This window comes from Acipenser ruthenus, chromosome 2, assembly GCF_902713425.1.
Source record: "Acipenser ruthenus chromosome 2, fAciRut3.2 maternal haplotype, whole genome shotgun sequence".
Classification (NCBI taxonomy): Eukaryota; Metazoa; Chordata; class Actinopteri; order Acipenseriformes; family Acipenseridae; genus Acipenser; species Acipenser ruthenus.
In genome coordinates this window covers 90,783,355-90,806,486 of record NC_081190.1, presented here as the reverse complement: position 1 = coordinate 90,806,486, position 23,132 = coordinate 90,783,355, and the positions used below count along the sequence as shown (strand labels likewise).

The following is a 23,132-nucleotide window of genomic DNA, read 5'->3' as shown; positions in this document are numbered from 1 at the left end:
ATGATTTATGGTGGTAGGATATGATTGGTTAGCACTGGCCTGAGGGATACATCTTAAGAACTTTATACGGAAGCAGTCGGATTGCTTGCATGCCTTTCATTCCTTCACAATTCATTTTCACATTGAGGTTATACAAATTAAACTGCTCCCTTTTGCAAAGGAAAAACCCTAGATACATGCCTCTATTACGATCCGATATATCATGCAAAGAAAGTATCTATAAACCCCTACCAGGCATTATGGATTAAATCACTCTTTCTTACCCTATCACATGTTCCTCCCCAGCTTCTGGACCTGTTCATTCAGTGGGACTGGTCCACATACCTGGCTGACTATGGACGCCCCACCTGCAAGTACCTCCGTGTGAACCCCAACACAGCCCTGGCCCTGCTGGAGAAGTGAGTATCTGGGTTTATACCACAAGCGTGGGATCATTTCATTGTTCCCTTTCAAGTACAAAATGTAACCATTACCATATGGGTATTTACCTCCTAAAGAACCCGAAACCTGAATAAGCTATAACAAAGCTGCTCGCAGAGTCTATGACGAAGTCATGGCCCGCCCCCGAGGGCACAAAAGCACTACGCTCACAGACCTCGGCGCCATTTTTCCATTCAATACTGACCTGACGGACGAGCCTTGTTCAGATTAGTACTTGTTACCTCTATCTGCTATATAATTCACATTTATTGTGATTTTACACATTTATGTGACGTTGAACTAATCACTGTAATAGTTTTCACTACTTAGGCGTAATTTGTGCACTACAGCCTGTTGCTTGTTGTGTCCCACTGCGGCTTTGTGCCCCGCATGAAGCTAGTGGCTTAGTCGTTGTTTCCCAGAGATCCAGCAACGTAAGTCGGCTGACTTGCGCTCTCCCTCCAGGCTGCATAGCTCCGGCTGGAGTTATTACCAGTGCTCGAGCCCCCCCAAAAAAGTACCGGAACACAATATAACATTTCAACAACGGTTATAAATGAACTAAGAAGAATAATATACAGTAGAAGCCCATTCAACTGCACAGCTGGGAAACATAGCAATGGTTCGTATTAATGAGCGTTCAGATGTTTACAAAAACAGCAATACAGTTACATATATTGCACTCTAAAGGTTTATTTAAAAATGAGTATTTTTCTGGTAGCCCCAAACCTGAGTTTTACACTGTATATAACGTCACTCTGCAAAGCACATCTGACAGTGGTACTGAAGCGTTATATACAAGTACATTAAATGTAAAACTGATTCAAACAAGTGAAGCACTGTTTTTTATTTGTATTCACATACATATCAGTTAATTGCTTTCACTTTTCTTTTTTAAACGTTAAATAAAAGGAAAAACTATAAACTGAATACAGTACTGAAAACAAGTTTCAATACAATTCTCAAAGCAGCAGGCTGTATTCCATAGTGCTGTTGGTCATACAGTTTTACATGTACATTTGTGTGGATATTTCCCTCAAAAAACAACAAACATAGCTTATGACGTTTGAAATTAGATAAGCGATACTACAGTATCACGTCTTTAACAGCTTGTCTAACTAGGGTTCCACCTGTAATTTATAACTTAAGTTTCTTATCAGTAAGTTCACATTTATTATTTTAGCTGTCTTATCTCTTCATACAAAATAAAACGTTTTTGCTGAATTAAAAAAAAAAAAATAAATAAATGGTATTGTTCAAAATTGAAGATTATATAACATGGCTAGGTAAAGATCTACATGCAGCTACCAACAATTACTAGGCATGAAACCCCAGACCCACTAGCAGATAAGAACTTGAACTTGAAGCATATGAGGAAATAAAAATTATATCCCTTTTCCCACAGTATATAGAGTAAAAAAAGTTAAACAAATTAATATTTTCTTATGTTTTTTTTTTTACATTTTGTTTTTGTAATTTCTAAATATTGTGTATATAAATCAGTGGTCACGAACCCAAAATAAATTGTACTTTTCTTAACTTTAATATATGGTAAGACTAGTGTTTCAAACATATATTAACTAAAAAATAAAAGGCCTTCATGAATTTATATAACAAACATGCACATACCGTACAGTGCTAAATTGTACATACTGTAACAGTTTCACCCCTGCTGTTTTTATGTATTTATTGTTAATAAGTACAGTGTTGTACACTTATGTGGAAATATGGACATTTAAACTTACCTGTCAAAGTTGTTTTTTCAGAAAAGTAGGATAGTATCCAAATAAACATGAACAGATTGATTGTTATTGACCCTCAGCTAACCAGAGCCCCCCCCCCCAGACAGCGCAAGTTTGCTGTCTCAACGTCTAGAACGAGGTGACTGCGATATTATTTGATACATTTTCACGTGTGTGGTCAAATTTGAACATAGTTTGCTGGAAAAGATTTCTATTTATTTTCAAAAAGGTTCCGGCTACCAAAAAAAGTGCAGGAACGCTGCCAGTGCATTCCGGCGCGTTCCGGCTGTTGGCGGTTTCGGCTTGCTTTTTCATTCTTCAGTATCCAACCCTGAAACACACCGACCTGCTGATTAGGTTCCACACCTGGTACTCACACACAGCAGGCAGGCTCTCCCAAGGGCATCAGGTACTTCATTAATTAATTACAATAAATACGCACTATTTACAATATACATTTACACAAAAAACTCTCTTCATGCGCAGGGCTCCTGTCCTGCCACAGCACTGTATACACTTACATTAGTGTCAGGTAATTCACAGTAGCAAAATGCATAGGTTTACAAAGCACAACTCGCTTTTGCTTTCCTGTAGCCATTTTGCATTAGCACTGTACATGTGGGTGATGTTGCTGAAGAGCTTGATCATGGCGGATAAACGGTTAGGGCAGATATGTGACGGATGGATGCACAAAGGATTACTGTATTTCTCGTTTTTTGTTACGGGACATTTTATTCTCGTTTTATTATGAGAGATTATTTACAGTAATATTGTATTTCTGTCTGTAGAGAGGTTTCTCTTGTGTTTTATGTTTCTTTTACAGACTATGCACAGGCTGGTCTGCAACGTGGTGCTTTGCGCACGTACAGTGAGAGCAGCACTGCATAGGACCAAGATACATGCTTCAGGTGTTGCTTGTTTGCAGTCTCATCCACAGTATCTTTATGCGGTTTTAGTGACAGCTTTTAGCATCACCATTACGAAGGCTGTTAGTACTATCTAACAAGCAGGCTTCCCTCAGTTTCGTGTGTGTACTGACTGTGAGTGGTTTTGCCAGCGGCTTTTACAGGTGGGCATCCCTGCACATTGTTACCCATGATGACTGCGAACCGGTGGACCCATACCATACGATACCGTGGTCACGACCAGCTCCGTTCCCAAACTGATACCGTACCGAACCAGGACTAGTTTACTACACTGGTACTGCACTGGTGCCAATCCGGTACTGTGCCCGTACCAATCCAGTGCTAAAGTCACCAAACCAAACTGGTACCAATCCGTTGCTAAACTCGCCTACCCGGTGCTAAACTCACCGACCCAGTACCATACCATACCGACCCGGTGCTAAACTCACCGATCCAGTACCATACCATACCGACCCAGTGCTAAAGTCACCAAACCAGTACCGTCCGCGGTTCCAACGCGGTCCTAGACGACCGGCTACCGACCGGTTCTCGCCAATCCGGTCTTGTTCGGGTCTTCATAGGTCCAGTTGCTATCTATAAGCAGATCTACTGTACACTGCATTGCTGGCTTCTTGTATCATGCCTGGGTTTTATCCCTGTGAGACATGCAAGGCCAGTCTGCCTGTTGAGGACAAGCATGGCAGATGCTCTTCCTGCCTGGGGCCAGAGCACGCCAAGGAGGCACTGGTGAACTGCAGTTTCTGCGAGTTTTATGCACATTTCTCTGAGCGCACACTGGAGAAACTTACTCCAGCACAGCGCTCTTCCCCATCACCCTCTGTTAGAGAGGTGGCTGCATCTTCGCCAAGGGAGACCGGACAACGCACCCAGGAATGTAGCCCACGCAGTGAACCATCTTCATTGGCTTCTCCTTGTCCTCCCCTGAGGAAGAAGTAGAAGTGTAACTGTTCCAAACAATCAACGGATTCGGAGCAGATAGAAAAGCTCTGGGCAGCTGTTTACCACCAAAGAACGGTTGTAGCAGAATTACTGCATGATTCCATAGGGCTATGGGCGCAGGAGGACATACTGACCATTGCCACCTCTGATGAGATGGGCGAACAGGAGCTGGCATTCCCATCTGCCGATGTGGAGTCCTATGGCATGTCCCCTGCCATTGAGCTCTCCCTGTCAGCAGAGCATCTACCGCTGATCAAGAGGGCAAGTGTCCTGGCCTACAGGAGAAACAAGGCAGTCAATCTTTGATGATGAGCCTAGCATCTCTCCCGTGTGTCCCCCAATGCACCGGGTTTGAAATCCAGTCGCCCTGGGATCATCCGGCTACAGCTCCTGCTGTTTCCCATTCGATGGACGCCCTATTCTGGGTGCGTAATGCAGAAAAGCTGCATCTGGCCCATTTTTGGCCGGTGAGGTTTCAGTTGCCACTTTGGTACAGGGGCTTAATTTAACGTTTCTGTCCAAGGACGCTACCTGCCTCAACAAGCAGTGCCGGGTCTCCAAAGGTGATCCTCAAGCATGCCTATTCAGCCAGTGCTTTCACCGCACGGCTAGGCAATTCTAATAGTATTCTGGTGGCCTACCAGTCCTATTTGCATGGGTCCCTTTCTGACTGTCACAGACTCTCACCACAACATCTGGATGAGCTGCGCCTGGTTATTAAGAACCTGCTCCGAGTGTCAAAGCTCAACGGGCAGGCCATAGGCAGGAACCTGGCTGCGCTGATAGCTGCACGTAGGCAGCTCTGGCTTTTACAGGCACGTGTCCCTGATGGGGACAAAGCATCGCTGTTGGATAACCATATTACACCAGGGCATACGTTTGGTCCCGCGGTGGACAAGATGGTGTAGCGCTCTCATCGTGCATGGGAATCCATGAAGGCGCTAATTCGCGTCTTTCCCAAGCGACCACTGCATGTGCGCAAACCAGCAGCAAACTGGCACCCTAGGCCCCAGCAGCCTCCAAGACCGGCATAGCCGGCTGCTCCTGCAGCGAGGTGGTGTGGCTTGGCCTGAGGCTTCTTAACAAGCCGTCCAGCAGCCCTAGGAGTTTGCTGCCACAGGCCCAGGGCCCCTTTTTCAGGGAGGCATCTGGAGTATTGGCATCAGTGCACCACGGACATCTGACTGCTTATTACCATTCAGACCTGCTACGCACTGCAGTTAAAGCACAGTCCCCCTCCCTTTCAGGGTGTGAATATAACATCAATCACAAACCCACAGGATGCCGCGGTGGTGTATCAGGAGGTAGCAGCTCTGATGTAAAAATTGGCTTTTCGCATGTTAGAACCCCTCCAGTAGTGCTCAAGCGGGATGGTGGCCTCAGAAACGATCCTCAACCTCAGACAGGTCAACCTGTATCTGTATCGAAGAAGGTTCAAAATGTTTGAGACGCAATAGCTGTTGCAGTCATTCAGGCCAGGCAACTGGTGGACACTGGTGAGGTCACCATGGTGGACCTCAAAGACGCCTACTTCCATTTGGCTCATTTGTGCCCAGTCTCCAGCACAGGCAGAGGCCCGCGCGGAACTTGTCACTGGCCATCTTCAACGGTTGGGCCTTATGGTTGCGCCTTCTCAGACAGCCTCCTATCTAGGAGTGTGCTTTGACTTCAGGTCCATGCTGTCCACTCTGGCACAGAGGTGAGTTTCTCACTCAATTTTTTAGCCCTAGCTACTTGTTACTGGGGTTCCATATGGTAACACACAAGACAACCTCTCGGCTTAGCCTTGTAGCATTCCAGTCGTTCTACAATATTGCCCTTGCAACGGCTTTGGTACACTCACCATACATTAATGATTACATTTCATACTTGAAAGGGAACGTTAGGTTATTAACATAACCCTGGTTCCCTTAAATAAAAATGTAACCATTAACCTTCAAAGTCGCTGTGTCCATGATTGCAGCAGGCTTAAAGGAGAAATGACGAGGAGGTCTGAGAGCGCAGTACTTTTATGCCCTTGGGGACAGGCATGACTGCATCACAGAGAGTCTGCGAGCATCTTTGATATATTTACAGGTTAAAGATGTTAATACCCATTTGGTAATGGTTACATTTCTATTTCAGGGAACCAGAGTTATGGTAATAAACTAAAATGTCTATTGTTGCTCTGATTTGGACTACGAAGTTTAGTCAAGAAATGCTATTCCCCGATCTGCTTGCGTCTAACTTGGCCAAACAGCCTGTAGCCCCTTCATTGGTACCGGTAAAGGTAGTAAACAACAGAGAGGCTGAAAATTGACAGACTGAGCTCAAGGTTCTATCCTGAAAAGAGGCCATAAACAGGGTTCAAAATTAATCTGTGTCGAAGCATGTCGGTTGACAATGAAAGTAAAGATCTGCCAGGTAAAATAATCCCTGAATTACCTGATTTAATATATATATATATATATATATATATATATATATATATATATATATATATATATATATTGTAAAAGAACTCACCCACTTGGGTTTGTTGCCCCTTTAAAAACACGACCCAGGACACAGAAATGGAGTTTAAAGCACGGTTGCACTATTTTTAATACACACAAAATAAAAACCAAACACAAAATAAACACCTAACTCCGTTTTTGGAGCTCTGACTACACAGGTTATTCCCTGACTAACTCGCAGGACGGCTAAGCCGTTTACCTGTCACAAACTTCACAAACCAAAAAAAAAAACACACAGGTTTAATATAGCACTTTTCTCACGATGGCTAAGACAGAACCCTCTATCTGTCTTCAACTCAACTCGTCTTAAATACCCTGCACCCGGTTCTAATTTTCAATCACCCCCGGGTGCAGGGGATAATAAACAATAAAACAATTAGCCACTGGGGCATATGCACGTGTTTTGTGCAGGGAGGATTTTAACCCCCACCCTGCTGTCTTACAATAGATAGATAGATAGATAGATAGATATTTATTTTATATACATGTGGTATAAGCAGAATACTGAATGATCCTTTGTGGTCCTTTTTTTATTCAACTTAGGATGATGTCCTTACATAAACCACTGGTTTACTGAGACATCCTCCTTTGGCGAATAAAAACTATTTACCATGAATAATCATTCAGTATCCTACATGATTTATAGGCAACTCAAAATCACTTACCCCCCCCAAATCCATTATGTCTTATGTTGAAGCTCTTTTGTTTATTTGCTTGTTTTTTTTGTATTTCAATTTAGAAAACGCAGATATGTAAAAGACGTTTTTACTATAGAATTGTTTTTGAAATATTTGCATATCCAGAATAAAAATAAATAAATACACAATTCGCAGCACAATAAAAAAATTATCAGTAATAAATATTTAATAAAATGTTAATAAAGCTAATGAGAGGTAAGAATTGGGTAGCACTCATTTAAAGCCTAAAATGAAAAAAGAAGAAAAAAGTAATATACACAATAGAAAAACACATGTTAAATACATTGACTCCTAGTACACTTTTCATATAGCAAAGCACAATCTAACGGATGTTGATTGTGAAATCCGCTTTAATATATTATGATAGATGAATGCTGAGGTCACATTGTTTTCAATATGATTTGTTATGATTCATTTAGTTCAGTGAGTCACACACTGAAATCTTTACAAGAATTCCCATTTACTGTGAAATGTTAGTTTGGGGAAAACACTAAACAAAAAAAAATAATTATTATTCCAAGAAAAATGTTAAGTCCTGTAATTGGCATTTTCATTGCATGATTTTGAGAGACAAACAGAAGTCTTTTGTTTTCTTATGAACAGAAGCATGGCTCTAAAACTGCATTTATGGGATCGGAAAAAGGATTGATTATAATCTTCCTGGAAATGAAAGATATATATTAGAGCCAGAAGAGTCAGACTGTATGGAATAGTAGGTGGTAATTCCCTTCTTGTAACAACCATTAATAACGAAATCATTAATATACTGGGTTGGGTACAGGCCATTGCCTCATGATAGCTGACTAGACTGCCAGACTGTTCCACTTACTCACTTGTCAAACCTAAAGAAAGTGTTTGTTGATTTCCTCACATGAAACATAGCTTAGCAAGACGGTGTAGATCACTTAAGGGGTCTGAAGTGAGATGAAAGGATAGGGCTTTAATCAACGAGAAACCCGTTTTTTACGTTGCTATAATGATGTCGGACAAAGGACCTGAGAGGAATAATTGCAATGTCCGACAATGGACCGCAAAGGGTTAATCTCTGCCATCTCACGACAAAACAGACATTTTATTGCTTAGCAGACACCAGCTTTTGTGAATAAGCCTGGCTGTTTCTCCCCTTGCTTCTGCTGTCATTCAGCACTGTAGCCAGATGACACTGGAGACCATGTTCATCTCAAAATAAAGAGTTACATCAAACAGCTTACAACAGCATTATCCAGAGCTCATAAACTTGCTTTTACTTATAGTAAGTGGATTGTGATGGTTTATGATGTGTGGGTGTGGCCCTCACTGACCAGCAGGAGGAGAGAATAATACCAGTGAAATAATGAATTAACTAGTTTAAGCGTCTTTCATCGTAAAAACATTGATTTTGCTGTGTGTTGTGATGTTACATTCTTGGGTTAAGCCTATTTTTACCCAGGCAGGGAGAGCTAGGATGACAGTTGTATATCATAGGTCAGGGTTTCCCAACCCTGGTCCTGGGGACCCACTGTGTCTGCTGATTTTCATTCCAACTGAGCTCTCAATTACTTAACTAGCCCCTCAGTTGAACTGATAATTTGCTTAATTTTACCTTTTTAATTGTTTTCATCTCTTAAACAGTTACAGAGTTCAAGTTACTTATAAAATGTTATAGCTAACTTGAAATCTGCAACTGTTTAAGAGCTGATAACAAGTAAAAATGTCTAATTAATTAAATAATCTTTTCAATTAAGGGTTCAATTAAGTAACTGAGAACTCAGTTGGAATGAAAACCAGCAGACACAGTGGGTCCCCATGACCAGGACTGGGAAACCCTGTCATAGGTTATGCAACGGTGGAGGGTACAATGCTCACCAGTGTTTGTTTCTTTCTCTCTCTTTTAAATGTTTCCTCTCTAAAAAAGGATTTCCAGAGCGTAAGTACCTTTCCTGTTGCCTGTCCGTTGAGATCGTCCTTGACCCCTTTTTTCTGTGCTTGTTTTTGTTTTCCAATATAGGACTGTCTGGCTGCTTGACTGGTTTTTGTTGGCCATCCCCTCTGCATGACGGCTCTCTTGCCTTCACTCGCTTACTATCTTACTACATTGTGTCTTTTTATTTGCTCAACTGTTCTTTTGAAGCAACACAGTCTTTCCTTAATTGTAATCTCTCAACGGTTCCAAAATGTTCTTATATTTTCCCACCCAATTTCAACTCCAAGTGCTTTCCATCTCCTTCTCTGTGTGACTTGTTCTTTTCTTTTTCTTGCCCACTCATATTTGGCTTTGTATCATGTACTCTCAAACTTACTGTTCATGTTCTGCACTTAACCCTTAACTACTGGTGCTGGTTTCAAATGACCCATGGTCAAAATACTGAATCTTTGATGTACAGTGGTTTGTAGTGCCTGGGCACTGTGAGTCTGCTTTTGCTTGCTGTTGTTCTGTTATGTGCTTGTTCAGCCAAACAGTTAAGGGTTGATTCCAGTTCAATCTCTCTCGTTCTCTCTTGTAAAATCCAACTCTCTCCTCTTCCCCCTGTCCCCTAGTCACTTTTCATCTGTGTCTTCCTCCTGTGTTTCTCTCATTACATCTCTGAATGTTAAAGACCACAGGACATTGGCAGCTTAGTGGTTAAAAGGGCCGACCTAAAAAGTTATATACCGGTAATCCCATATTCTATACCGCTAAATCTCAGTTTGGTTTACGTGTGTGTGTGTGTGTGTGTGTGTGTGTGTGTGTGTGTGTGTGTGTGGACAGGCTCCAGTACAGCTGGGTAAGTATAATAGTATATTAGTAGCCTACCGTATCTCCAAACTGAACAGACAGGCTGTGGGCCTACAACATTAGTACTGTCTCGGGAGGTGACAGCTCTTCCACAAAAGTGAGCTATTTGCACGGTACAACCCCTCCACTTGATGGAAGGGTTCTACTCCAGGTACTTCTTGGTGCCCAAGCAGGATGGTGGCCTCAGACCAATCCTCGACCTCAGGCAGGTCAACCTGTATCTGAGTCGACAGAGGTTCAAAATGTTGATCATGCAACAGCTGTTGCAGTCAATCAGGCCAGGCAACTGGTTCACCACGGTCCCCATAAAACCAGTGCACAGGAGGTACCTGCAGTTCGCTTTCCAAGGAACAGCATACGAGTTCTGTTTACTGCCATTTGGCATCTCTCTAGCTGCCCGTGTCTTTTCAAAGTGCATGGACGCTATCCTGGCCCCATTGAGACTCCGAGGCATCAGAGTGCTCAATTACCTGGACGACTGACTCATTTGTACCCAGTCTCCAGCAGAGGGCCACATGGAACTCGTCACTGGCCACTTTCATCGATTGGGCCTGAGGGTGAATTGTGCAAAGAGCCAGCTCGCACCTATGCAGATATCCTCCTATCTAGGAGTGCAATTGGACTCCAACTCCATGCTGTCCACTCTATCGGACAACAGAGTGCAGACAATAGCCGTCTGTTTGAAGGTTTTTCAGCTCAATACAGCACTTACAGTAGTGGTGTTCCAGAGACTTCTAGGCTTGATGGCAGCAGCTTCCCAGACCCTTCCGCTGGAGATCCTGCACATGCACCCTCTCCAAGCCTGGTTCAACAACAGGGTTTTTCAGCCTGTGTGGAACCCGGGCTGCCTAGTGAAAGTGTCTTGCCACTGACTAAAGGTATTGTCTTGGTGGACACAGCCTGCCCATCTACGTCTAGTCGTAACACTGGGCAGCGTCACCAGAAGAGAGGTCATCACCATGGACATGTTCAGCCCCGGCTGGGTCGCTGTGTGGAATGTCGGGTGCACCGGGGCTATGGAACCCCCCCTGGCAGAGTCGCCACATAAATATTTTGGAGCTGCAGGCAGTTTATCTGGCCCTGCAAAATTTTTTACAGGAGGTTCAAGGAAGACATGTGCTTGTCTGGACAGACAACAATACCGTGGTGGTTTATATAAACCACCAGGACGGCCTCAGGTCTTCCAGTCTCCATCGTGTGGCCCACAAGCTGTTGCTCTGGGCACACAAGCACCTCCTCTCGCTGCGGGCGGTACACCTGCCCGGGGTGGTGAGCCTCATTTGGGATAGGTTCGGGATAGCAGAAATGGATCGCTTTGCCTCCCAGGAATCAATCCACTGCCACCTATAGTTCTCCATAACAGAAGATGGGGACACCAGTGACTGAGGAAACTGTTGTATGCCTTCCTACCGCTCTCCATGCTCCTGCTGTGTCTAGAAAAAATCAGGCAGGACCGGGCCAGGGTGCTATTAGTAGACTTTGGTTTTCAGCTCTGATGCAGCTCCTGAGTCGCCAGCCTTGGAGCCTGCCAATCGCCGCGATCTGCTCAGTCAGGCACGGGCGACCTTATGGTATCCCAACTTATCGAGCCTACAGCTCTGGGTCTGGCCCCTGAATGGCTGCATTTAAGCCATCTGGGTCTGTCCAGCAGGGTCAGTGACACTCTGCAAAATGCCAAAGCAGCGTCCACATGTTCCCAGTACTGGTACAAGTGAGGCATCTTTCAGACATTGTTTCTGCCTCGTGGATTTTACCCCACGATTTGCCCCATGGCAGTAATATTGCAATTTTTGCAGCACCTGTTTGACAAGGGGAAATCCCCATCCACATTAAAGGTCTGTCTGACAGCCATTTCGGCTTGCCATGTCGAAATTGACTGTCTCCCCACGAGCTCACTTCCTGACGGGGCAATTTTTGAAAGGAGCTTGGCGGCTTCAGACACCTTTTGAAGGATATTGTTGCTCGCTGGAGGCTAAACGTGATGCTTGATGCACTCATGAAGCCTCCATTTGAGCCCTTACATTCAGCTGAGCTGAAATTTTTGTCACTTAAACCGGCTTTCTTGCCTGCAATCACCTCCATTAAGCGAGTGAGTGAGATGCAATTATTTTCAATTGCAAAAGCCTGCTTAATTTTTTCATAAGCCAGGACAAAGGTTACGCTTCATACCAATCCTGCTTTCTCGGCATTACACTTCAACCAGTCTGTGGAATTGGATGCTTTCCATCCACCTCCTTTCCAGTGGGACAGGGAGCGACAGCTCCATATGCTTTGACCTGGGCGGACACTAGCGTATTATGTGGACAGGACACAAAGTTGGAGGCAGTCCAAACAGTTGTTTGTCTGTTATGGGGCAAAGTCCCATGGGCAAGCCCTGTCTAAACAGAGGCTATCAAAATGGATTACAGACACAGTCAGGACTGCCTATGAGCGAGCCAACTTGCCCCCTCCAGAAAAGCTCACTGCCCATTCCACCAGAGGCAAGGCAACTTTGTGGGCTTTGTTCCAGGGTGCATCTGTCAATGACATTTGCAATGCAGCAGTTTGGGCTACTCCCTATACCTTTACGAAATGTCATGAATCCCCAAAACCCTGACTTTGGAAATAGAGTGTTGAGGGCGGCTTCAGGGTCAACCCTTACTTCCTAACATAGAGGTGAGTTTTCCCTCAATTTTTAGCCCTAGCTACTTGTTACTGGGGTTCCAAATTGTAATGCACAAGGCATGCTTGGGTTAGCCTTGTAGCAGTCCATCGTTTTGCAGTATTGCCTTGCGGCGGCTTTGGTACACTCACCGATTCGGTAATGGTTACATTTCATAGGTGATTAAAATGCCAATACAAAACAATATCTAAAAGAGAAAACCCTAACAAAAACAGCAATTAGCGCAATATTCCTAAACCACAAAAGGATTAAAAATCAGCACCCAATCCACATACAAAATAATAAAGCCAGTGCACTCTCTCTGCGTCCTCTTTGAGAGGAGTGGAATGCTACCTCATCTGATTGAATTAATTCTCGTTACCGGGACGACCTAGTACATTGGGTTATGATAATAACCTAACATTTCACTAGTGGTGCAACAATTAATCGATGCATCGATTATTGATTATCTGTCCTTAAATTTCGAGAGCTTCGATTACATATTGGTAAATCGATGCATCAAATTAGAACCTAGTTTGAAGTCTCCTGTTGCCGGTTTGCATTAAAACCTTGAGTGCGCTTCTTTTAGTGCTATTACGGTAGATAAACAACTTCAGCGCATTGCTAGGATACGCACTTTAGGCCTCTACATTCGCGTTGGATATACCCTGTGTAAAATTAGTTGAGTTACTTCACTGGTGAGTATGCATTTTTTTTGCAGTAAAAAGTGACAAGAACACAGCATGTACCTTTTATGTTATGCATACATGATAAATGTATGCTGCATCATTTTTACGCAAACTTACTTAAAAAAAATCTCGGTCTTGGCACTTCAGACCGTGAGATAAGTAGCACATGATTTAAAAAAAAAAAAAAAAAAGCAATGGAGTTTAGTTTCACTGGAGCCGGATCATAAAGTTCGGCTGTATAAAGTGGATCAGGCTCGGATTCCACTCAACCATCATTGTCATCCAACAGTAGTGCTGTATGCACCGTAGCAAGGCAAATTAACCAATGAAAATCAACTACGTCAACATATTTGCTGTATTTCAAACTGAATCCAATCGAAAATTTATGGCGAGACTTGAAGATTGCAGTCCATCGTCGATCCCCAACAAACTTAGCAGAACTGGAGCAATTTTTAAATAATAATATTTTTAAAAGTTAATGCATTTTATTGCTTTATTATTTTATTAGTCTAAGTAAAGTAATTTTAGAAGCACAATCCTATATGTTTAAGTGAAAACATGAGAATAGAATTGTGAAGCCTATGAGCCATTGAATATTAATTACTTTCTATGCAGTTTGCATATGTACTGGTCTCGGTCTTGGCTTCGTTCTCAATATATACGTTCTTGGTCTCAGGACTTTGGTCTTAGATTACATCACTGGTATTCGATACACATGGGAAAAAAACCCACCTACAGTGCTTGGCTATTTTAACAATATCCTCTTTGGTCACTTCATGTCTATACTATACTATATAATGCATAAATGTTTTTTTTTTTTCCCCAAAGTCTTGTACCCTATAGAGTTCACATAAACAGTTTTGCATCGGGCTGACTGTTGATCTCAAACTAACTCCCTCTCTCCTCTTTCCTCTCAGGATGAAAGACACGAGCCGCAAAAACAACATGTTTGCCCAGTTTCGCAAAAACGAGCGTGACAAGCAGAAGCTGATCGACACTGTCGTCAAGCAGCTGAGGAGCCTCATCAACGCCCACCACTAATAATTGACAAGATTGGCTGCCTGGCTTGACAGGCCACACCCCTTTTCTCCCCATCACCCCACCCCAGGCCAAGATATATGCCAGATCTCTCTGCTTAATCATGAAAACCCCTCCCAGTTATTTCCTCATGCCAGCTTCCTCTGCCAGACATTGCAACTGTGCCAAGACAGTAGGAATGCTGATTGACTGTGCAGGTGTACCGGCAGCACCACAGACTTCACTTTCAAAGCTTATGTTCGATCCAAGCAGTACTTCAGTGGCCAAGCTTCAGCCGCACCTATCTCACTTCCTCTCTCTCTCAGCACCTCATATACTCATAAGGCCCAACAAAACAAAAATAACATAGTGCGTCCTGTTACGCTGTCTTCTAGGCCGTTGTGTGTTATTGTCTGCTTCTGGGTTTGTAGCGAGGGTTCTCTTCATCATAGCACCAGGTCCACTGTTTACCTGCTGAAACACAAGCTTGGTACGATAGTTAGAAGAAGGGTGGTGCTGTCCTGCCCTTTATTAAATTTGCTTCTGTCGCTGTGCATCCAAGCAGTCATCCTGAAAATTGGTTGCGTGTTTGTTTTCTTGATCATATTTGATTTCTTGGAGAAGGTTGTTTGGCACTGATAGGGCAGAAAACAGACTAGCCATTTAGCGATTAGAATATTTGTTGGCCCATGATCAGACATTGAAAGACACCAACAGTTGTGACGCTAGCTGCTCAATTACCACTTTCCTGGGTAGTTGTGACAGTAGTTTGGAATAAATAGGCCCATCAGACTGACAATAATATAAAAAAAGTTAGCATGGACAAGCCTCAGGAATTACGAGGCAGATGGGTCTGGTGGTTTGTGCCAAGAATGGAGAAGCTCAGCAGCTAAGTGGTTTGCTGTGTAGGTTCAGAGTCTCAGACTCAGTGCAGCTGTCCTGTTACAGTGGGCACTAACATGCCCCCCTTACTGGAACCTAACATGTTAGTTGAGCTGGATAAACTGTTCAAAAAGTCCTTTGTCAGGACAAAAGGAAATCAATCTGACAGCACTGGATATACAGTACCAGAAAGAAAAGAAGACTGCTACTGACAAAAGAGAGTAGCAGAACCTGGCCAGAGTTCAACCAATAAAGAAACACATTCAGAGACGAAACAGGAATAGGACAAGAAAAACAACCTGCAATTCAGCCTCCTGTGGTTGATGTCTGCAGGGTTCAGAACTGTCTATGGGTTTAAGAACACTTTTAATACCAACTGGCAGTTGTTGTGCCTTCCAGCTTTGGCAGGTGTGCTTCGTCTTTAATGTAGATTTGTGAAGATTTTCAACACTGCTTTCTACTCCCAAAGCAAGCCAATCAGACTGTGCCCATGCATCTTCCCTACAAATGTAACAAACCCTGTTTCCCTCTTTCTCTGCCGTCAATAGCTTTCCGTATTGCCAGGCAGTTCCCTTCAGTGCTTGCTGTGCTACAGCAATAGAGATTTCTGTGGGTCCTGAAAATTAGCTTCAGACGACTACTGTAATGCAGCTATAAGCAGCTTTTAAAGGAGGCAGGCAGCTCCATCGTTTTCTGGAGATGTAGGAATTATATAGCAACCACAGCAAAATCTATTGCCTTCTGATAACATGTTGGTCATTGCTGTGAATTTAGGTGCAATAGTATATTTTAGTGGAGTTTCTATTAATTTGAAATGCAATCTTATGGGGAAAGGGAAATGCCCCCTACAGGAATGGGTATGTAAGAGGTGTTGTTTTTTTTTTTTTTTTTTTTAATATATAAGCAGTGTGGGTTTTTTGTCGGTGTTATTGTTGTTCCATAGGGAGTTGGTGTAATAAAAGCCTAGAATAGGCAGCCAAAAAAGGGAACTCCGTGCCTTGGTTACTCCTGCGTATAGAGATCTGGATATGGGGTTTCCGCAGATAGGGTTTAGTTTTAATTTCAGTTTTAATTTAAAAGCTCCGTCATACGGAGCATGAGAGGCCACTGGAGAATCCAAACGCCTAATTTAATACCATCTTCATTGGGCAGGTCATGCACATTTTTGCTGTATTAAACTAAACCACTAAGTGCCCTGGGAATTATAATGCTAATGCTAATGCTAATACTAATGCAATTAAGACAGAAATTGAGATTTGTTAATGTTACTCCTCATTAAACGACTGACTCTTGCCAACGTGTGACCTACGACGGAGACTTCTGACTCTTCTGCTGGACTATCTGCGACTGCAAACATTTATACTTGTATGAGATTGGGTGGCCGTTCTTCCTAATAACAAAACGTTCCAAAGGGAGAGTTTAAAAACTACCATATAGTAATGTGTACACCTCTGCGTTGACCCTTGCTGCATGCTTAGAGCCAAACCTCTCTTAGGAGAGTCAGTTTTATTTTACACAAATATGACATGATGAGAGCAGCAGTTCACATTAGTATTATTATTATTATTATTATAATTATTATTATTATTATTATTATTATTATTATTATTATTATTATTTGGTTTTTTTTTGTTTCGTTTTGTTTTTTTGTTTTTTTTAACATACTGCACAGCACTCCAGTCATATTTGTTTGGTCTGATTGTGTATTGGGTGATATATACAGTGCTTTACATTAGAATTACCATTATTATAACCAGGAGGTAAGCAGAAGCCAATGATAATAGGCTACTGTTGTGTTTCAATTGCATTCTGACACTAACACCTCAATACTTATGACTGTTTGGTCTCCTTTCGGTTTAATATTTGGACATGCAGTAAATGCGCACACACTACAGACACTATGAGGTGGTAGAGGCTGGAGTATGTTTTAAATACAGGTTCCATATACTAGGATTTCTCACTGCTTCATAAAAATAACCAATGTTAAAGGAGAATACACTGTTTTTCTGTTTAAATCCGGTTATTTTAGTTATTTGTGGGACACATATGTCCCTTGTACCTTAAGGGTTAAAATCAGAACCTGGTTTCCTCATATTTAATATTGGGGTTACCTAAACAGAAAATAGTGCTGCTTCATTGGTGTTTGCCCTTTGGTTACGTTTGTAAAATTGGACACCAATTGTTAATTTAAACGTCCCAATGGGAAATCCAAAGAGGATTAATAGGACAAACTGGAATGGCAAATATGAAAATGATATTGTTCATCCAGAGACAGGGGACAGATTACTGCTAGCAGGTAACTGAAAGCATGTTTCTGTAACAAAAGCCAGGCATTCCTTTATGAAATCTGCTATATCCAGTAATCGCCGTCCGTTCTACATTACACATTAACCCTTGGTGTCTGTTTACAGCATTCTGGCATAGTTTGAAATGTTGTGTGCTTTACTTCATCATCGCTTGTTGGCAGTCCAGTTTGTTTGTAATACTATCCAAATCCTATTTGCTGTAAGACAGTGTATATGTCTTCTTTCCAACAAGAGCCTGCAGTGACCTGTATTCAGAAGGAAATATGAATTTAGCAGAATCTTGCACAGTATATATATGGTGTACCATTATTTGATTCCACAGTGTTTGCTTCAGATTACTGTGTATCCAAAAAGAGGTTTTCAATTGATCCTGTCAGTTTAATAAATGTAATAAAAAGGTGAGTGTCAGTTTTTTAACCCTTAATGTGCCGGTAGCTTTCACAAAAAGCCAGCCATTTTTTTGTTTTATTATTATTATTTTTTTTTTTTTCGTAGATATATTTTGGTTAAAAAAAAAACAAAGAAAAAGAAAAAATTCTTCAAGTAAAAGCAGCTCTGTTCAATGACTTGCTCGTGGTTGCATTAGATTCAACCTTGAAATCGTAAACCAAATTACTGCTGGCAAACAGCCATATATAATACTTGTACTTAAAATATGGATGAAATTGGGAAATAGAATTTGCAGATGCTTAACAGCTGAAAAAAATGTGTGTATATATATATATATATATATATTCAGGTTACTCTAAAAAAAGACATCTATTTGGCACTCCTATTTCTGCTGGCTGAAAAAACCTTTCTGTTCTGCCAATGACTTAAGTTGACAGCGGATCAGCAGTATTAAAAAAAAAATTTGCATTAATGTGTCTCCCAAACAAGGAGCTGTACTTTTTAATACACCAGTGATCATGTCTAATTGTGCCAGTGGTTGTCAGTCACATGCACCCAGGGTAAAGCACAACACTTCAGTAAGTCTATGGGGTGATTCGTACTAAGATAATTAGGAATGAGCCACAGCACAGATGGGTATTTGTTTATGGGTTTGTTAGGACTTCTTTATCCAGATGAAGACCACACGTGTCGACAAAGTACACCAAAAACAACACATGTCTGTTACTTGATAAAAAAAAAAAAAAAAAATATTATATATAAAGCCTGCATGGTGGTTCAGTGTACGTGTGTGTTGACACTTCTGTGCTGCCATCTTGAGCCCCAGTGAGGCTTTACGTGTGACAAGAATGCGCCAAGTTCTTATGGCACCGAGGTCTGTATCCCAGTGAGAGGGGTTTGAGCACTTACTGTTGTACCCCGTTCTGATCTGTTTATTACTGCAGTTTTGTTTAAAAGTGAACCTGCGGTTGTTGTGATATTTATATTGCTCTGTTTCTGTGCATTACACAGCAGCTGTGCTGCCGCAGAGACATTTATATTGGCTGTTGCAGAAAATTGCAAACGTTTTTAAAACTTCAGGGCGCCTTAGTCTGATCAAAAGGGACCTGGTAGCAGCAGGGGGGGGTTTGTGGCAGGAGCTTTTTATTAACAACCGGTGCAACAAGACAGTAATGCCATCAGCAACTTCAAACAGCAGAAAAATAAAAAGATAACAACGATATTGTGAATTCGTTTTAAAAGCAAACTTCAGTAATAGTTGGGTTAGAAAGGCATACATTTGGTTCAATTTCTTTACTTGGAGTTTCGTAATCGTAATCGTAATCTCATTACACCAAGTAGTCCAATTAACTTGATTGTAAATTCAAGATTAAAGATCAACTCCAACAATGCAAACTTAAGAACAGCGCTTTTCTGAGTGAACTGAACTGCTCTGCAAGGGTGATTCATAAACAACGCACCGATAGGAAATAGAAACATGACAGAGCTGATGTTCGAATTGAGCCATTGGCCTGGTGATGCATGGAGATTTCATAGCTACACTGGACAGTGCTGTTGTGGGACTTTGCTATGTCCTGTCTGTACAGTCTTCAAGGATGGCCTCTGCTGCACTTACCAGCACTGTCTGTGCCTCTGACCTGCACACAGGAACACTAAGACCACGTCGAAGACTGTCAACTTGTTATCCGAAAGTGAAACGAAACAGAAAATGTTCTCTCATCATTTTTTGTTCTGCGTAGCGTTGTTTATGAATTAGCCTGTATACTGAACAGAGGTATTAGATAATCTGGTATAGTTAATCTGTTGTCTACTTAAATTCAGAGAAGCCTCGAGTGGCCAAAGGCAGTAATGTCAGTGGTGATGGTAGTACAATAGGGTGAGGAAATGAAACGCTGCAAAAAACAAAATTATTGCCCATAAATAATGACTCTTACCCAGTGAGTGTATTCATTCTATAACTTAGCCAAGTTTATTGAAATATGTATTGGTAGTTCAAAGCACAATTTATTTCAACATGTATAGAACACTGTGATATGGACATCATGGTACACAGCAAAGGTAAAGTAATGTGTTTCATTTGGCTGTGTAGGTAGTCTTGCATGTCTGTGTGCTTGTAGCTAAGCTGTGGTCAGAATTCTGCCTGAAATCATATGGTTTTGCAGTTTCCTGGTGCAATATGAATAACATCTTCTGATTGACAGACAGGCACGATTATTCATATTGCTCTTGGACGTTGCTGAGCCACACTGCATTGGCTGTACTGCAGTGTTTCAGAGTGTATGCAAACCTGTAGCTGGCTGCATGGTGGAGGCTGGATGCAGCTGCTGTAGTTGGAAGTCTTTAGCTGTCATTTAGAAATTAAGTGTTCCCATAAGTGTGTCTCTTAATCTTTTAAAGGGGTTGCTTAAACTGGAGTTCTGTTGTGTGTGTGTGTAGAAAATTCCACACACAGTCAAGTAAGTGTTTGGCCAGCTTTAATAATTGCTGTTGTAAACACTAAACAAAATTAGCTACTGTTTTATATACATCCTAGTGATTTTTTATTTTTTAAAAATTTTATTTTTCATTTGGATAATTATTTTTTTTTTTAATTAAATGCTGATTAATATTTATTTGCAGCTGTCTGACCAAACACTGTTGAAATAGAAACTTATTAGCAAAGATTACAATTTCTAAATATTGAATCTTCATGATAATTTAAGTCGTTGAAGATCTAAGTTGAAATATCTAAAATATGATTTCCTTTTACACGAAACAAGTACAGGACACATACACACAGATAAATGGGGGAGCTTTCTGTACAATTTCTCTGCAATTAGGTACCCGCTTCTACAGGGTGGTATCGTTAGCGTGTTGTGACAACTCACAGTGAAAACAAATCTCTTCCTTTACGTTGCTTCAGATTTTATTCAGAGCATAACCTTGTTCTGCCAGCTTAGGAACAACTGAACCTTTGCCTAGCCCCTCAATTCCACACCCTGTCTCTGCCAATGGGGACGACATACCTTTTGAAAACCAAGCCTGAACCAGCAATGGGTATCCAGGCCTCAGGACGGACTGTGTGTGCTGTGTGACTGATCGCTTTCCCCTTGTAGCTCTCTGCGGCGCCATTCTAAAAGGGCTTGTTGAACTGTAAACCATGAGTTAACAAAACACTGTTTTCAACCAAGACACCAGGAATGTTGCCAGTCGACACGCTTTAGACTACCTGCAGAAAAAGGAAGACTTATCTGGCAAGACAAAGGACTGGAATGTGTGTATTATTATTTTATTTTTTTGGTGCTTTCCAACTTTGACTATATAACTGTAAATGTGTTAGTGTATAACCCAGCATATGTTTGTAATGTGTAACTCTGGACAGCTTTGTGGCTCCAATAATTAGGATTCTCTCTCTCTCTCTCTCTCTCTCTCTCTCTCTCTCTCTCTCTCTCTCTCTCTCTCTCTCTCTCTCTCTCTCTCTCTCTCCCTCCTTTTTTTTTAACAATAATGTGGTGAATTAGCTATTTTGCACAAGGTTTTGCACAATGTGTGTTGTGGTAGGGAGGGAAGAGACCTCTATAGATTGTAGGGATTAAAAGGGAATGTGTTCTTTCCTAACAGGCACAAGCAAAGCTACTGAGACATTACACAATTAATAGGACAGGGGGTGGGTGGGGGATGCATGGGTGCAAAAATAAATCGGTGAATATAAAGGGCGGCCGGGACTGTGGTTTAGCATGTTTTAGTAGACTGGTATACTCATAATGTAAAATTGTATTAATGCAACTTTTGAAATAACATGCTTCAAACTTCTTTTGAGAGTGTTGTGTTTTTGTATTATTATTTAGTTATGTGTTTTCTTTACCCTAAACACTCACAACATTTCTCTCAACCCTAAACACTCCAATTGTAGAATCCCAAAGCCTCAGTTAGTCCAGTTTGTTGTCAGTAAATTCCACTGATATGTTTATATGAGATACCTGTACCATGACAGTGCCATATCAATCTTTGTGCAACAGCTTGGTTGTTAGTAAGGCTGTTTTCACACTAGGTATATTTGGAGGGTTTGGTCTGCACCCTAAGTTTGGTGTGAAGTGTGAAAAACAAAGTCCGCTTGGGAAACTAACCGTACCGAGTCCACCTGAAGAACTGAGTGGTTCGCTTGCTAAACCTCAATGTGTACAACTGCTGGATTCGGGTCAATTGCACACAGGAAAACAAACTATATCAGGTAACCTCCTCGTGGGGGGTGGGGGGGGGGGGGGGTCGCAACTGACGCTCTGGTAGAAATATCGTCAAACACCAAAATCCAAGACAAAATTGGACAAAACTCACAACAATAGTAAAATATATTCAGTCATGGTTTTAATAGAAACTGAACAATGTATGCTTCAGGTGAAGAAACAAACCATAACTACAAACCAGGTGCACTTGCAAATTGTGTTGTGAACACAAACTAACTCAGCATTGAAAAACATGGAAAAGCACCCCAAAAAAAGAACTTTGGCTTGCATTCAAATGACTTGGTCCCTTTGCTTGCAGATGTGTGAACAGCAAGCAAATTGATACATTATTTAAAACTAAACGAACCAAACTTACTTTGTTTGAAACTGACACAGTGTAAATGCAGCCTAAGACACATACAATTCTCTTACTTTTTAGGTTCTAGTTGGTGGTTCTATCTGACTACTATTTTGCTACAGAATCCGAGTTTCACCAGCATTGTTGCTAATGCCTGTAACAACATCTTTCCATTGTATTTCATTACTGTCATTTCATTGTGGTTGCAATTAAAAGCAGTTAGCTGATCCAGTCAGGCCACACTAGTAGGGAGAAAGCAGCACTACAGGTTGTGCAGGGTTGAGGTTGAGGTAAGGAACTGGCACTGAAGATGCTTAGCCCATACAGGTGATGTATCTGTAGTGACAGCACCGGCACAGCTTCCACAGCTCTGACACTAGATCACATTTTTAAATCTTCAGAGTGATGTCTTCGTTACCAACAATCTGATAAACCGGCGGACACAGCAGATGCCTCTTGCGGATGATTAATTAACTTTATGACAGAAATCAAATTTTTCGGGTGACTGCAATGTGCAACCTGGCCCTTTGATGTATTGCTGTCATGATCCCATGTCGAATTAGGCCAGGTGTAATCCCATTATTGGGAGCACTTACTATAAGTATTTACATTTTATTTATCTGTGCTTTGCTGAGTTCAAGGGGTTAACACACACACATATATATGTGTGTG

The 23,132-nt window shown here is 41.7% G+C and overlaps 1 protein-coding gene across 2 annotated transcripts in view; it reads left to right on the top strand.

The window, feature by feature from the left end:
* The window catches only part of exoc6b (exocyst complex component 6B), a 222,834-nt gene extending 201,142 nt beyond the window's left edge, over nt 1-21,692 (top strand). For both annotated transcript variants that reach the window (XM_059003718.1, XM_059003723.1), the window contains 2 exons: nt 286-398; nt 14,223-21,692. In XM_059003718.1, coding sequence (XP_058859701.1) covers nt 286-398; nt 14,223-14,346 — 237 coding nt within the window. In that variant the 3' untranslated portion in view covers nt 14,347-21,692. The remainder of the gene's footprint in view (nt 1-285; nt 399-14,222) is intronic.
* Nucleotides 21,693-23,132: the final 1,440 nt, after the last annotated feature.